At 44.3% G+C, this 17,265-nt stretch overlaps 1 protein-coding gene across 1 annotated transcript in view; it reads left to right on the top strand.

Annotated features, from left to right (window-relative positions):
• Window positions 1-17,265, top strand: part of hip1 (huntingtin interacting protein 1) — a 308,542-nt gene that overhangs the window by 110,812 nt on the left and 180,465 nt on the right. Inside the window, exons 2-3 of the mRNA XM_070857288.1 lie at window positions 13,427-13,490; window positions 16,625-16,767. Of these exons, the coding sequence (XP_070713389.1) occupies window positions 13,427-13,490; window positions 16,625-16,767 (207 nt within the window). The remainder of the gene's footprint in view (window positions 1-13,426; window positions 13,491-16,624; window positions 16,768-17,265) is intronic.

Here is a 17,265-nt window from a genome sequence, read left to right as displayed (position 1 = left end):
TCCTCCCGTCTTTCCTCATGTAACTCTATCGGCATAACCATCTTGTCCCTTCTCCCTCCATGTGCTTATCGAACCTCCCCTTGCATGTATCTATACTATTCGCTTCAACCACTCCCATTTCCCCATTCTCACCATTCTTTCTTATTGGATTTCTTGGTGACTATCTTATACTGAATGCCTCTAGTATGCTCTTCCCCACAAGTGGCAACATTCTCTTTCTCTCTACTCTGCCAAACCCTTTCATCATTTTAAAGATACCCTCGGTCACCTTTTTTCAAGCGAAAAGAGACCCAGCCTGTTCATCCTTTCCTGATGGGTATATGCTCACATCCTGAGAAAACTGAGCCTTTGGAGGGGTATCATAATTATTTGTACGAATTGTGTGTATTCAACTTTTCAATTTATTTTAAGTCTGTGTCCACTTACTTTTGTTTTGACCAAACTCCAGCACAGGCCATTCTGGAGAAAGAGGGTCTTTCATTTACATCGTGCTTCATTATAATCCTCAGGACATCCTGAAGCACTTCACGTACTATGTAATACCACAGACAGCAATGAAATGAAGGCTCGGTTAATCTAATTTTGGTGGTGTTGGTTGAAGGAGGAATGTTGGTCAGGACACCAGGAGAACGCCCTGCTCATCTTGGAGTAGTGTCGCAGGATCTTTAATTCCACAGAAAGAACGTCTGATCAGAGATGGAAAAGACAAAAAAAAAGACTTGGATTTATATGGCGCCTTTCACAAACACTGGGCGTCAAAGCACTTTACGGCCAATGAAGTACTTTTATTTTTGAGGTGTAGTCACTTGTAATGTAGAAAACGCTGAAGCCAATTTGCGCACAGCAAGCTCCCACACACGCCAATGTGATAATGAACAAATAATCTGTTTTAGTGATGTTGATTGAGGGATAAATATTGGCCAGGACACTTGGGATAACTCCCCTGCTCTTCTTCGTGCCATACGATCTTTTACGTCCACCTGAGACGGGGCCTCGGTTTAGCGACTCATCCGAAAGACAGCACCTCTGACAGTAGTGCAGCACTCCTTCAATATTTCATTGGAGTGTCAGCCTAGATTTTTGTGCTGAAGTCTTTGGAGTGGGACTAGAACCCACAACCTTCTAACGGTGAGGGTTCTACCAACTGAGCTACGGCAGACACTTACGGGCCACTCTTGGGCTGCTGCAAATGGTCCCAAGCGAATGCTGACAGGAAATTCAGGTCAGCACCAGAGTGAAGCTCCACTTGCTCAGTAAGTGCCTGGTCTGCCCTCTATTTCCCTGATGGCTCTGCGTTGCTGCAACTTGTGCATTCCCCCACTTCCTTCACACCATCATTGGCCCCACTGTGTCTTCAGCCCCAAGCTCTGGAATTCTCTTCCCAAACACCTCCGCCTCTCCATTTCTCAACTCCTTAAAACCTACCTCTTCGGCCAAGCTTTTGGTCACCTGTCCTAATGTCTGCTTCTTTGGCTCGGTGTCAAATTATGTCTCCTGTGAAGCTCCTTGGGGCATTTTACTGCTTTAGAGGCGCGATGCAAAGAAGTTATGAGAAGCTTATGCTGTGGGAGTTTCAAACATCTGCATTCCTGTGGTAGGGTATGTTGGAGATCTGATGTGAATCGGCACTGACCTGTCTGGAAGTGCTGTGTAACTAGAGGAAAAAAATGAATACAGCTCATGAAAGTGATTTTGTGGCTTTGTGAGGTGATTTCACTCTTTTGAATTCGAACTTAACATAAAAAATAGGAGTTGGCCATTCTGCTCTTTTGAGCCTGCTCTGCCATTCGATAAGATCATGGCTGATCCACCTAAACTTCACCCTTGGTATCCAAAAATCTTATCAATCTCTGTCTTGAAAATCTCAATGCACATCCACAGCCCTCTGGGATACAGAATTCCAAAGATTCTCGAGTGACCCCCTAGTTCCAGACTCCTCCCAGCATCTATCCTATCAAGTCACATAAAAATTTTATATTTATTTCAGTGAGATCTCTGCTCATTCTTCTAAACACTGGGGAGTATAAGCCCAGTCTACTCAATTGCTCCTCACAGGACAATCCCCACAGGAATCAGTCTGGTGCACTCCCTCTAAGGCAAGTATATCCTTCCATCTGTAAGGAGACCAAAATTGTGCATGGTGCTCCAGGTGTGGTCACACCAAGGCCCTATATAATTGTACTAAGACTGCTTTACTTTTGTAATCTCTTTATAATAATACCATTTGCTTTCCTAATTACTTGCTGTACCTACATGTTAACTTTCTGTGATTCGTGCACAAGCACGTCCAGGTCCCTCTGAACACCAGTTAAACTAATATGGCAGGGGGATGGGAACCAATGCAAGGAGACAGAGGGAAACAAAAAGGAGACAAAAGCAAAAGACAGAAAGGAGATAAGTAAAAGTGGAGGGTAGAGAAACCCAAGGCAAAAAACAAAAAGGGCCACTGAATATAAAGGGGCTGCAGGAGGGGTCAAAACTAAAAATCATGGTTTAAAAACTAGGATTAAAACACTCCACCTAAACGCACGCAACATTTGAAATAAAGTAAATGAGTTGACGGCACAAATCATTACAAATGGGTATGATTTGGTGGCCATTACAGAAACATGGTTGCAGGGTGGCCAAGACTGGGAATTAAACATACAGGGGGTATCTGACGATTAGGAAAGATAGACAAGAAGGGAAAGGAGGTGGGGTAGCTCTGTTAATAAAGGATGATATCAGGGCAGTTGTGAGAGACGATATTGGCTCTAATGAACAAAATGTTGAATCATTGTGGGTGGAGATTAGAGATAGTAAGGGGAAAAAGTCACAGGTGGGCATAGTTTATAGGCCCCCAAATAATAACTTCACGGTGGGGCGGGCAATAATCAAGGGAATAATGAAGGCATGTGAAAAAGGAACGGCAGTAGTCATGGGGGATTTTCAACCTACATATCGATTGGTCAACTCAAATCGCACGGGGTAGCCTGGAGGAGGAATTCATAGAATGCATCTGGGATTGTTTCTTAGAACAGTATGTTACAGAACCTACAAGGGAGCAAGCTATCTTAGATCTGGTTCTGTGTAATGAGACAGGAAAAATAAACGATCTCCGAGTAAAAGATCCTCTCGGAATGAGTGATCACAGTATGGTTGAATTTGTAATACAGATTGAGGGTGAGGAAGTTGTGTCAGAAACGAGCGTACTATACTTAAACAAAGGGGACTACAGTGGGATGAGGGCAGAGTTGGCTAAAGTAGACTGGGAACACAGACTAAACAGTGGCACAATTGAACAGTGGAGGACTTTTAAGGAGCTCTTTCATAGTGCGCAACAAAAATATATTCTAGTGAAAAAGAAAGGTGGTAAGAGAAGGGATAACCAGCCGTGGATAACCAAGGAAATAAAGGAGAGTATCAAATCAAAGACCAATGCGTAGAAGGTGACCAAGGTTAGTGGGAAACTAGAAGACTGGGAAAATTTTAAACAACAGCAAAGAATGACTAAAAAAGCAATAAAGAAAGGAAAGATAGATTATGAAGGTAAATTTGCGCAAAACATAAAAACAGATAGTAAAAGCTTTTACAGATATATAAAACAGAAAAGAGTGACTGAAGTAAATGTTGGTCTCTTAGAAGATGAGAAGGGGGATTTAATAATGGGAAATGTGGAAATGGCTGAGACTTTAAACAATTATTTTGCTTCGGTCTTCACAGTGGAAGACACAAAAATCATGCCAAAAATTGCTGGTCACAGGAATGTGGGAAGGGAGGACCTTGAGACAATCACTATCACTCGGGGGGTAGTGCTGGACAGACTAATGGGACTCAAGGTAGACAAGTCCCCTGGTCCTGATGAAATGCATCCCAGGGACTGGAAAGCAGCTAATGTAACGCCTCTGTTTAAAAAAAGGGGGCAGACAAAAGGCAGGTAACTATAGGCCGGTTAGTTTAACATCTGTAGTGGGGAAAATGCTTGAAACTATCATTGAGGAAGAAATAGCGGGACATCTAGATAGGAATAGTGCAATCAAGCAGACGCAGCATGGATTCATGAAGGGAAAATCATGTTTAACTAATTTACTGGAATTCTTTGAGGATATAACGAGCATGTGGATAGAGGTGTAGCGATGGATGTGGTGTATTTAGATTTCCAAAAGGCATTCGATAAGGTGCCACACAAAAGGCTACTGCAGAAGATAAAGGTATGCGGAGTCAGAGGAAATGTATTAGCATGGATAGAGAATTGGCTGGCGAACAGAAAGCAGAGAGTCGGGATAAATGGGTCCTTTTCGGGTTGGAAATCGGTGGTTAGTGGTGTGCCACAGGGATCGGTGCTGGGACCACAACTGTTTACAATATACATAGATGACCTGGAAGAGGGGACAGAGTGCAGTGTAACAAAATTTGCAGTTGACACAAAGATTAGTGGGAAAGCGGGTTGTGTAGAGGACACAGAGAGGCTGCAAAGAGATTTGGATAGGTGAAGCGAATGGGCTAAGGTTTGGCAGATGGAATACAATGTCGGAAAGTGTGAGGTCTTCCACCTTGGGGAAAAATAACAGTAAAAGGGAATATTATTTGAATGGGGAGAAATTACAACATGCTGCGGTGCAGAGGGACCTGGGGGTCCTTGTGCAATAATCCCAAAAAGTTAGTTTGCAGGTGTAGCAGGTAATCAGGAAGGCAAATGGAATGTTGGCCTTCATTGTGAGAGGGATAGAAACATAGAAACATAGAAAATAGGTGCAGGAGTAGGCCATTCGGCCCTTCTAGCCTGCACCGCCATTCAATGAGTTCATGGCTGAACATGCAACTTCAGTACCCCATTCCTGCTTTCTCACCATACCCCTTGATCCCCCTAGTAGTAAGGACTTCATCTAACTCATTTTTGAATATATTTAGTGAATTGGCCTCAACAACTTTCTGTGGTAGAGAATTCCACAGGTTCACCACTCTCTGGGTGAAGAAGTTTTTCCTCATCTCTGTCCTAAATGGCTTACCCCTTATCCTTAGACTGTGACCCCTGGTTCTGGACTTCCCCAAACATTGGGAACATTCTTCCTGCATCTAACCTGTCTAAACCCATCAGAATTTTAAACGTTTCTATGAGGTCCCCTCTCATTCTTCTGAACTCCAGTGAATACAAGCCCAGTTGATCCAGTCTTTCTTGATGGGTCAGTCCCGCCATCCCGGGAATCAGTCTGGTGAACCTTCGCTGCACTCCCTCAATAGCAAGACCAAAACTGTACACAATACTCCAGGTGTGGCCTCACCAAGGCCCTGTACAACTGTAGCAACACCTCCCTGCCCCTGTACTCAAATCCCCTCGCTTTGAAGGCCAGCATGCCATTTACTTTCTTAACCGCCTGCTGTACCTGCATGCCAACCTTCAATGACTGATGTACCATGAAACCCAGGTCTCGTTGCACCTCCCCTTTTCCTAATTTGTCACCATTCCGATAATAGTCTGTCTCTCTGTTTTTACCACCAAAGTGGATAACCTCACATTTATCCACATTATACTTCATCTGCCATGCATTTGCCCACTCACCTAACCTATCCAAGTCGCTCTGCAGCCTAATAGCATCCTCCTCGCAGCTCACACTGCCACCCAACTTAGTGTCATCTGCAAATTTGGAGATACTACATTTAATCCCCTCGTCTAAATCATTAATGTACAGTGTAAACAGCTGGGGCCCCAGCACAGAACCTTGCGGTACCCCACTAGTCACTGCCTGCCATTCTGAAAAGTCCCCATTTACTCCTACTCTTTGCTTCCTGTCTGACAACCAGTTCTCAATCCATGTCAGCACACTACCCCCAATCCCATGTGCTTTAACTTTGCACATTAATCTCTTGTGTGGGACCTTGTCGAAATCCTTCTGAAAGTCCAAATATACCACACCAACTGGTTCTCCCTTGTCCACTCTACTGGAAACATCCTCAAAAAATTACAGAAGATTTGTCAAGCATGATTTCCCTTTCACAAATCCATGCTGACTTGGACCTATCATATAACCTCTTTCCAAATGCACTGCTATGACATCCTTAATAATTGATTCCATCATTTTACCCACTACCGAGGTCAGGCTGACCGGTCTATAATTCCCTGTTTTCTCTCTCCTTTTTTAAAAAGTGGGGTTACATTGGCTACCCTCCACTCGATTGGAACTGATCCAGAGTCAATGGAATGTTGGAAAATGACTGTCAATGCATCCGCTATTTCCAAGGCCACCTCCTTAAGTACTCTGGGATGCAGTCCATCAGGCCCTGAGGATTTATCGGCCTTCAATCCCATCAATTTCCCCAACACAATTTCCCGACTAATAAGGATTTCCCTCAGTTCCCCCTCCTTACTAGACCCTCTGACCCCTTTTATATCCAGAAGGTTGTTAGTGTCCTCCTTGGTGAATACCGAACCAAAGTACTTGTTCAATTGGTCTGCCTTTTCTTTGTTCCCCGTTATGACTTCCCCTGATTCTGACTGCAGGGACCTACGTTTGTCTTTACTAACCATTTTCTCTTTACATATCTGTAGAAACTTTTGCAATCTGTCTTAATGTTCCCTGCAAGCTTCTTCTCGTACTCCATTTTCCCTGCCCTAATCAAACCCTTTGTCCTCCTCTGCTGAGTTCTAAATTTCTCCCAGTCCCCGGGTTCACTGCTATTTCTGGCCTACTCCTGTTCTTATTTCTTATGTTCTTTTGTTCTTATGTTCCCAATCTCTCAGCATTTACAAAAAAAATGATTTTGTGAAAATCTGAATTTACAGTAAGTACAGAGAGCATTCTGAGTGAATGACCTGGCGGCAGCTCCACGGACTTTGGGGATTCAATTAATCCATTTTAATGCGCTACTGTTGCATATTTGCCAGTGTGTGGCGAGACTATTACTGACCCGATGTCACACATGGTTCCCACATACCAAAGCGTGAGGAACCGTTCTTATCGAAGTGTGGGTGACATCAGAAGCCAATATTCAGTCACCGCAATGAATGATTTATAAGGTATTCTCTCTTCCCACTGAAAATGTAGACCCATCATGACTTGGGTCCCGAGGTATCAGCAAGTTTCTGACGACAATAGAACTGCAACCCAATTGGAGTCAGAGGCTTGAAGAAAACAGGATTTGGAGGGAAAAAATGTCCAGGAACCACGAGGATCCGAGATTCAATTTCCATTCTGCTGAGTTGTCTGATCTCAGTGCGGCCACAGAGCCGCATCAATAGGTCTTAATTCCCTAGTCAAATAGCACACCGACATTCGTGGACTTTGGCATCCTTCTGACCATTCTTCTTGTGTGAGTGCCACAAAGATATTTTATCACAAGGGCATCACAATTGACTGATCGAATCGTTCCCTGACTTTCCAACAAGAGTCATTGGAAGTGTTCGGGGACTGGATCTTTAGTTCATTTTTACTCTCCTTATCCCGGGACACTGAAGCTAGATGATTCATGAAGATCATCATCATCATAGGCAGTCCCTCGGAATCGAGGAAGACTTGCTTCCACTGCTGAAGTGAGTTCTTTGGTGGCTGAACAGTCCAATACGAGAACCACAGTCCCTGTCACAGGTGGGACAGATAGTCGTTGAGGGAAGGGGTGGGTGGGACAGGTTTGCCGCACGCTCTTTCCGCTGCCTGCGCTTGGTTTCTGCATGCTCTCGGCGATGAGACTCGAGGTGCTCAGCACCCTCCCAGATGCACTTCCTCCACTTAGGGCGGACTTTGGCCAGGGACTCCCAGGTGTTAGTGGGGATGTTGCACTTTATCAGGGAGACTTTGAGGGTGTCCTTGTAACGTTTCCTCTGCCCACCTTTGGCTCATTTGCCGTGAAGGAGCTCCGAGTAGAGCGCTTGCTTTGGGAGTCTCATGTCTGGCATGTGAACTATGTGGCCTGCCCAGCGAAGCTGATCAAGTGCGGTCAGTGCTTCAATGCTGGGGATGTTGGCCTGGTCGAGGATGCTAATGTTGGTGAGTCTGTCCTCCCAGGAGATTTGTAGGATCTTGCGGAGGTATCGTTGATGGTATTTCTCCAGTGACTTGAGGTGTCTACTGTACACGGTCCATGTCTGAGCCATACAGGAGGGCGGGTTTTACTACAGCCCTGTAGACCCTGTAGATCACAAAGATCATTGAACTTGTCACAAACTGGGAGCTGATCCAGGCACCTCAACTATGTTTTATTTTCCGAAACAAACTAAGGGTGCTTCAAGTACCTCGTCCAAGTGGCCTCTTTATAATCTTCAGCCTAGATAGTTAGTGAGCTATTCCACTATGAAGGGCATTGCCGCCGAGCCTGGTCCTTTTTTCCCCACCTGACCTGCAGATACACTCAACTTTCCAGCAGGTATCTATGAATAAATGATTAGCTTAGTGGTGCATTGTCTGAGCGTGAAAATGCGGCGACACCGGATGTTCATGTGTACCCTCCTAGACTGTTGACTGTTCGAGCACAGATGCTTCCCTGCAGGTTGGAGAGTCCAGTGCCTGCCCTGGAGCAGCAGCATGGGTAGATTTGCAGGTCGATGAGGAAAGAGCATGGAGTGGGACTAACTGGATGGCTCTTTCAAAGGCAAGATGGGCCGAATGGTCGCCTGAGCGGTAAGATTTTGATCCCTGGAGCAAGATCTTGATCTCCCTCGGGTAGAGATGGTTCCATCTTGGAGCGACAATAACACAAAAGGGTAGTGTCGGCGTCTGGTGCTATTGACCAATGAACGCATAGCACAATTCTGCCATAATTCCCCTCTGCGATATTTTGAAAGGGGTGTTAAACCACAGATTAAGGAATTAGTTACGAACCCGTTCAGAATTGAAATGGAAATAGTGTTGACTGTAATTTCCACCCAAACAGGACAACTTTATATCTTTAAAAATGAACTTTTGTATTTTTTTTTAATTCCCTTTCCTTTTTGATATTAATATGCTGTAGAACATGGTGCTGGGGACCGCAACCTAGGAGTGCCTCTCTTCAGCATCACCAGGCCCTATTGACATTTTGAACTTCCGATAATGCCGTTTGCATCACCTCTGAGCTGCTGTTGGAGCATTTCCAACCTTGGAGACAGAGTTACCCTCTATATATTATTGGATGTTGTTGACAGTACATTATCCAGGAAATACTGCTTTAACAGCCTTTACATCAGATGCTGAACAACTTTGTTAAGAGATTTTTTTGTGTTGTTTTATTACATTTTTTGTCTCTGCAGTCTTTTAAAACTGTTTTGAACAGGTGCAAGTGCCTCCCAGTTGTTCAATGCTTAACCTTTGCGCGCATTTTTTCTGCTTCTCATTTACCCGACGGCATGATGTGCTCTTCATTGAGACTTCGTCATTGCTCCTCCCCCAACAAGGCCAGCCAGACTGCTGGATTTAATGTGCTCAATCCTTGTTGCCGTAGTTGGATTTCGGCCAGCTTTATTCCGTGCTTCTAGTCTCTTCTCTGGTTATTGAATTCCCTGAGTGCTGGGAGATGTTCTCGCACGGCCCATGTGCATTTAATCAACCTTTTCCAAAGGTGAAAACAATTATTTTGTTTTCACACATACTACCAATGTGCAAAGTGACACTCACTGGAAACAGGAATTCGCCTCTGTTGAGATTCTGTCCATGAACAGCTTTCTTTCTCTCTCTCTCTCTCTCTCTCTCTCCCAACCTCCCCTCGCTTCCTGTTACTTTGCTCTTCTGTCACTGTTAATCCCTCTCTTTCCTGTTTGTCAATCGTGTTCGTCTGTTCGCTCTTCCCTCGCTTATCCATCACGTTGTTGGTGTCTCATTTATGTGTGCAAATGTCTGTCTGTCCTGTCTGTCTAGCTCTTTGGTCCCATTGTTTGTGAACCCAGCCAGTACGTGTTGGCAGGAGATTTAACCCTGTGGAAATTACAGCTAAGCCTGCATTTGTTTACACCTGACGTCCATTTCCCATTAGAGTAATTTGATACTAATCTGGAGCAGGACTGCTGGCTGATTCCATCCGGCACTCCACCCCCCCACCCCTGGCATCGCTCCTTAACCCAGGAACAGTGAGCCCAATTATGGCAGGCCTGTTGCTGCTCCAGTCAAGATCAGCTAACCCAGTACTATCTGGGGATTGCGGCTGTGATGGTTCAGATCATTTCCATGTATGGCTATACCCACTTGCCCATCAGGGTAGTTCTGTGTCCACCTCTGTGTTGACCTTGACCCTCTGTTTCTCTCTATTGTGTCCATTGTTTTATTTAAGTTGATTTTACTGAAGTATTTTTTGTATTCATCATAATAGCCAGTTGTCTTGGTGAATCAGCTTTACTTGGTATTGTTGGCCAGCTATGTAATTTGGAGCCAGTGGCACGAATGTAATATAAAGTTGTTGAGTATATTCAAGACTGAGAGCGATAGATTTTTGTACTCTCGGGGAATCAAGGGATCGGGTGGGAAAGTGGAGTTGAGGTCAAAGATCAGCCATGATCTTATTGAATAGTGGAGCAGGCTCGAGGGGGCCATATGAGCTGCTCCTGCTCCGAATTCTTAAGTTCTTCTGTAAAAGTGTCTTTACATCTACCAATCTCCTCCTCATTTCTCCAATATGCCTTTTCTGGTGTTGAATTGACTTCTTCAGGCGGAGAGGGGGTGGGGTAGTGGGGGAGAAATCAGAGGGCACGTTCTATTCTATCTCCCCCACCAATACATGGATGGGCGGGTGTTAGATTGCAAATATTTTTTTGGAGAACAGTAAACTGCGTAATTGCTAGTGCTGTTGTTTCTGATGATTTGGGCAGGGGACTATTGGTCCATGTAGCGTACCCTTCCACACTCCTTTTTGGTTCCTTACCGCAATTCTAAAGAAAAGAAAGAACTTGTATCACACCTTTCACCACCCAGGGAGTCGCAAAGAGCTGTACAGTCAACATTCTAGAACCAGATAGCCCTGTATTATTCTCTCTCTAACAATTCATGTGTTGCATAATTATATCACCCTCTTACTTCAAAAAAAGAAGTTGCCTAAATGTCCTATTTTCCTTTTTGACACCCTATTCCTCAAGTCCTGTAACTGACTGAAGAACTTTCCTGGATCCAAATTCTCCAAACCTGCCTCTTCCCCTCCCCTCTATTGTCATCCCTCTCCAGAGTAAAGTCCCACGATAGACCATCTTTTCCTCATTACGGCCCTCTAGGTTCAGTACTCGGCCCTGTGCCCTCCTTTGGACCCCCTCCAGTAATTCTACATTTCTTCTGTCATATGGAAACCAAAACTGAATGCAGTATACCGATTGCAACCTTAGCAAAGCCAGATACAACTTCTACGTTTTGTCGTCTGCATCCGATCGCCTAAGTAGATCGACGGCTTAAGTTGGAGACCTTTAATTCTGTCAGTGTGCAGTGTGTCATGCAGACCTGGGAATTTGATACTGAGCTCCCGATGTGTGCTTGCATCATGATGTCGTGTTGCATCACAACATAAGCACAGTGACGCACTGAACTGGCTCAGTGTATCCGACAGTTTACATGAGATCGCTATTCCAGTTGTGGGTCTTCACCCCCAGTGGTAATATGGAGGTCAGATTATTTATACTTGCAAGTGCAGTCATTGCTGCAAGTCTCATGTTTCTGCACTCATTTGACCCTCAAGTCATTCAGTGTGTTGTGTTGAGAGCCGCTTCTGCGTCAACATTCTTGGGTTACTTCTATTGGGATCTGGAATGGAATTGTGGATACCCTTCAGGTTTAGCTCATGTTTGTAATGTTTCTATCATCAGACTATCTCGACAGACAATTTTAAATTTGTGCACTTGAAAGGACCCTGATATATTGGTGTTTTCTCACACCCCTTTTCAGGCATACTATTACAGGTCAAAAATTGAGGTTTCAGTGAATGCAGTTTCTATCTTTTTTGTTTCTTTACCTATTTAGTCTTTGTACTGTATTATTAGTCCTAGCTGAGATAGTAGGTGGGTAACCTGCTCCCAAACCACTGCTGATATCACTGAGGGAGTGCTGCACTGTCGGAGGTGCCGTCTTTCAGATGAGACGTTAAACCACTCTCAAGTGGATGTAAAAGATCCCATGGCACTATTTCACACAAGAGCAAGGGAGTTATCCCCCAGTATCCTGGCCAATATTTATCCCTCCATCAACATAACAAAAACAGATTATCTGGTCATTATCACATTGCTGTTTGTGGAAGCTTGCTGTGCAAAATTGGCTACTGCGTTTCCTACATTACAACAGTGGCTACACGGCAAAAGTACTTCATTGGCTGTAAAGCGTGTTGACCGTGGTCATGAAAGGCGCTTGTGGAAGTCCAGAACCAGGGGTCACAGCCTAATGATAAGGGGTAAGCCATTTAGGACTGAGATGAGGAGAAACTTCTTCACTCAGAGACTTGTTAACCTGTGGAATTCTTTACCGCAGAGAGTTCTTGATGCCAGTTCGTTAGATATATTCAAGAGGGAGTTAGATATGGCCCTTACGGCCAAAGGGATCAAGGGGTATGGAGAGAAAGCAGGACAGGGGTACTGAGGTGAATGATCAGCCATGATCTTATTGAATGGTGGTGCAGGCTTGAAGGGCCTAATGGCCTATTCCTGCACCTATTTTCTATGTTTCTATATAAATCCAAGTCTTTCTTTCTTAATCAGAACATGGCTACTAATTTCCTCTTGTAGAGAGCAAGAATGGAGCAAAAGCTTCTGTTGAGTGCCTCTCTCTTTCTCTTATTCCACCCCCTCACCATGTGCAATGATAGCCGCAGCTTATGGTTGGGGTCTGTTTCCCCATCCTCACCGCACGCACTGGTGCAGACTGGACTGAGAACATGAAACACTTGAATCTGTAGAGCAACCCTGTGTTGCTATCACCGTGTAAGATGGGCATTAAGATGGTGCATTTCTGTGCTTGTTCTTGTGCTGAACAGAGTTGGATAAAGGGTACATTGGGAGATTTCTCTAGCGATAACTAATCATTCTCGTGAAATAAGATGCTGTTTACCAACTCGGGGATTGGGTGGGGGCGTTATGATCAAGGACCCAGCTGTCTGATTACAAGTAATAAGGTAGATCACTGGACTCACCTGGTTACCGTGGATCACCGAAGGAGCACAAGCTTGTGTCTAAACTGAAATTGTTAGCTTCTTGAGTGGATTCTACCTCCAGGTAGCACAGTAATTGGTGCTGAAAGGAAAGGCTGGACGGGGGAGTAAAGGCAGTCAGGGTTCCCATGTGTGGATATTGGATAGGGATGGAATCGAGCTCAGCTATGATGCTTCAGCAGCCAAATAGCCCACGATGCTCACTGCCTAGCTCGGTCATTATGAAGATAGGTCATTTCGGTAAGGTACTCGAATGCATGTTAAACCTTGGGGAGAAGGGAAATAAAATTTGCAAATAACAGTTTTTGTAATTATTTTATTAATTTTATGAGAAAAGCTGACTCTTTTTCCCCCCCCCCCTCTTTTGCAGAGCGTCAGCATCAATAAAGCTATTAATGCACAGGAAGTTGCTGTGAAGGAAAAACACGCCAGAAATATCCTTTCTTTTGGGTGGAGTTGGAGAGAGCACAAAAAAAGCCCTTGTTCAAGCAGTGTTTGTTTCCCACTGACTGGGCTCCAGGAGTGAGCGGACTGGTTTCCTGATTCTCCGTCTGATGTTTTCAATGTGTTGACGCTGGGTGGTAAGGTTTTTTTCGATAGCACACCCTGTACTAGGACAGACTGCCCAGTGTGCTGGCCGCCTGCTCGTGAGTGCGCAATTTACAGGCGTAGCTGGGCGATTTGTGGTGTTCACTGCTGCACCCCAGACCAGCGTGTGTCTTGGCCTCACTGGCTATACTTCTGGAAAGATTGTGGAGAGTTCCAAAGCTGGAAGTGTTATATTTTGTTTGCCGTTTTCTCCTTTTTTAAATTTGTGCAAAATACCTGTTGCTCTCTGGTACCTTGCCCAAGTTCATCATTCCACTGTGGGTGACACCGCCCAATCATGTCGTCACCCGATTTCGGTGCGCACATATTTTCTGGCAGGAGTGGGAGCCCTGGCCGTTTTCGTCAATATAAATTCCCCCTTTCTTCCCCTGGGATGCTGAGGCCCACTGGTGCTGATAGCTAATAGGATTTACAACATTATTGTAGATGTGTTAACAGGTTAGAGAGTAGTGCAGGCTTTGGCCTGTTTGCTTTCCTCCTTGAGTTTTATGTTTTCTAAAACATCATCTGCCCTGGGACTAATTAGATAGCTCTTTCAGGCTTGCTGGGCCGAATGGCCTCCTTCTATGCTACATCATTCTCAGATTCTCTCTTAAACCGAGGCCCTTTCTACCTATTCACATGGTTCAGATGACCTTCAAAAATCCCATGACACTTTTTGATGGCGGGTAAGTTCTCCGATGTCCTGGCCAACATTGCTTCCATGTCCAACACCACCCAAAAAGCGCTTCATCGCTCATTTATCTCATTTGCTGTTTATGGGATCTTGACTGCCATATTTACCCATCTAAGGATGACTGCACTTCAACAAAAAGTAGTTAATTGGACGTGAAGCACTTTTGCAGGTCCCATGTAACCTGATGTGGTGCTTTATAAATGCATATTTTGCCGTCCTTACCCGGTCTGGCCTATATGTGACTTCAGACCCACAGCAATGTGGTTGACTCTAAACTACCCTCTGAAATGACCAAACCGCTACAAAGAACAGCGGTTCAAGAAGGCAGCTCACCACCACCTTCTCGAGGACAATTAGGGATGGGCAATAAATGCTGCCATTGCTGGCGACATCCACATCCCATGAAAGAATTTAAAAGAAAAGGTTTTGTGTTGTTTTTTTAAGCACTTACTGCCAAGTTTGGCAATGGAATAAAAGCCCTGGGCTATATTGCAGCACAATCTTTGTAGTCGGAGTAACTTAATATTACTTGACCCGGCTACAGCGATTTCCTCTAGATATTATGCACAAATCCCCAGTGTAAGCAATAACGGAACTGTACACCACCCTAACAGGTCAGAGTCATTTGAGGTCCTGACTCCTCGGGAGTTGTTCCATTAAAGTGAATCTCTGTGAACTGTCATGTGTGCCAGATTATTACACAGCACTGTCTACTAAAAACAGCTGCTTCCTTGTTTAAGTACCTTGTCTTACTGAAGTGGTGAGTTGGGACATTATTAGATCACTGGTATCAGCTTAACTTTCCTATGAACTATGGATTCTAAAGTCACACTCCTTGTATGCATTTCCAATTTAGATTTTTTTTAAAGAAGCTTTTGGAGGACATTTCCATTGTCCCTCTGTCCCCTTCTTGAAAGTGTTTATTTCTTCTGCTGGGTCTGGTTTTGTGGGCGCTGGCTCCCTTCAGTGGCCATTTATTTTCTGTGTGAGGCAGGCTATGAATTATTAGTTGGCTATTTGACTGGGACGTGGGACAGGAAGAAAGGGATGGGGGCAGGAGATAGTGCAGCCAAGACTGGCTATCTGATCACATCAGGGGCATCAAACCTGAGCCCGATCAGGTTGTCCCCCGACACACACTTCTGGCAATGATGAACATAAAGGGAAATGCTAGCCACTTTTACTCTCCTAACTCAGGAGCGCTGGGACCAACAGTTAGTGCTGGTTTGTTGTACAGCAGAAAACCTCTGCAAGTGAAATAAAGTCCTTGGTAGGAGCAAGATTTGACATTGTTACATTTTCTGTTTGGAGCAGGATGATCCAAAAGACTACTTGAGTTGAGAAAATAATCTGAAATAACCTGTGGTTTTGCACTTTGTATAAAGGGTCTCCTATTATTAGCACTGCAAGTGCAAATTTAACAATTTAGAATTTTTCTGTGTTGGATGATGATTGGATTTGGCTCGGGTTTGATGCCCTCGATAAGGACAAGTTGCCCACCTTGGCTGAGATATCGCCCCCTCCCCACCTCTTCTTCACCTGCCAGTCGAATAGCCAACTAATAATTCATAGCATGGACTCAAACAGGGAGTAATGGCCACTGAAATGAGCCAGTGCCCACCGAAGCATACCCAGCAGAAGTGAACATCTTTGGGGGACAGAGGGAGACTGGAAATGTCCTCCAGGGACCCTTTAATCTCTCTCTTCAAACTGCTTGTGGAAAATTGAATTTCTGGTTAGTTTCTGAAGTTTATTTGTCCATTGAGCAAATAAGTTTCCTGCCGACAGCAGTGATTGCTTCCTAATGTATACGCTGGAGGCTTTTATCGGTTGTATTTTCTCAGTTGAAATGTGTGAAAACACTTTCAAAAACTGTATAAACCAGTTTAAAACAAACGGAAAATGCGGAAAATCTATAGCAAGTCGATCAGCACTGAAAGAGAAAGAGAACATAATGTTGAGGCTGGGACACTTTATCAGAATCTGAAGTTTTAATCTGCCCATTTCAGACGCCAATTGAGTTGCTGTGAGTTTCCTGTTTTGATTTCAGATCTTCAGTATTCACGATTCATTTTTATCTCGAATCTGATAGTGGTTTCCGCTCCTTTTCCTTGGCATACCCCACAGTTCAGCCAACAGTCACTAACTCAATCCCCAGCAAGTCATGTGATTGAGCTGATTACATTTCAGAGCCCAGAACTGATCACATCTATTTATATGTATGTTATTTAAAAAAAAAATGCATTTCCAATTTGTAACCATTTCCTTAACTTGTTTCTGCACCGTGCATTCTGGGTACGCACCATGAGAAAGGCGCTCACACGTTCTGGTCGGTGGTGAACCGGTTGCCGCTGTCCAGCAACGCAGTCCTTTGCTGGAAATTTTGCCATGTATTTCACAAGCTGCTTCGAGATGGACATCCAACTGTAAGTCATATCTTAAGTTTACTAAGTGTTACTTTGTTTAAAGTGTACTGCTTAAGATCAAGGGTGGAGGTGAGGAAAGAAAAATCATTGCAACTAGTGACTGCATCATTAGGTCATATAATATTCAGAAAAGCTGAACCAATAATATGCCTCAACATCACCCTTGGACTAATCTCTCGCTGACCACTAGAATGTAATTCCTTGGATTCACTATTGCCATGATCTCGATGTTTCTGCTGAGTTCAGTCAGTAATTGGCAGACCAGTTTTATGCTGTATTTTGAGGACTACTCAACAAATTTTGATTAAAAAAATATATATATATTAATTCACTATGTGGGCATCACTGGCAAGGCCAGCATTTATTGCCCATCCCTAATTGCCCTTGAGAAGAGGGTGGTGAGCCGCCATCTTGAACCGCGAGAAGGTACTCCCACAGTGCTTGTCGGGAGGTAGTTCCAGGATTTTGATTTAGCAACGATGAATGAACGCCGATATA

The sequence above is a fragment of the Pristiophorus japonicus genome, chromosome 16 (assembly GCF_044704955.1).
Source record: "Pristiophorus japonicus isolate sPriJap1 chromosome 16, sPriJap1.hap1, whole genome shotgun sequence".
Classification (NCBI taxonomy): Eukaryota; Metazoa; Chordata; class Chondrichthyes; family Pristiophoridae; genus Pristiophorus; species Pristiophorus japonicus.
The sequence above is the reverse complement of the archived record's forward strand: the minus strand, read 5'-3'. Positions and strand labels throughout refer to the sequence as shown.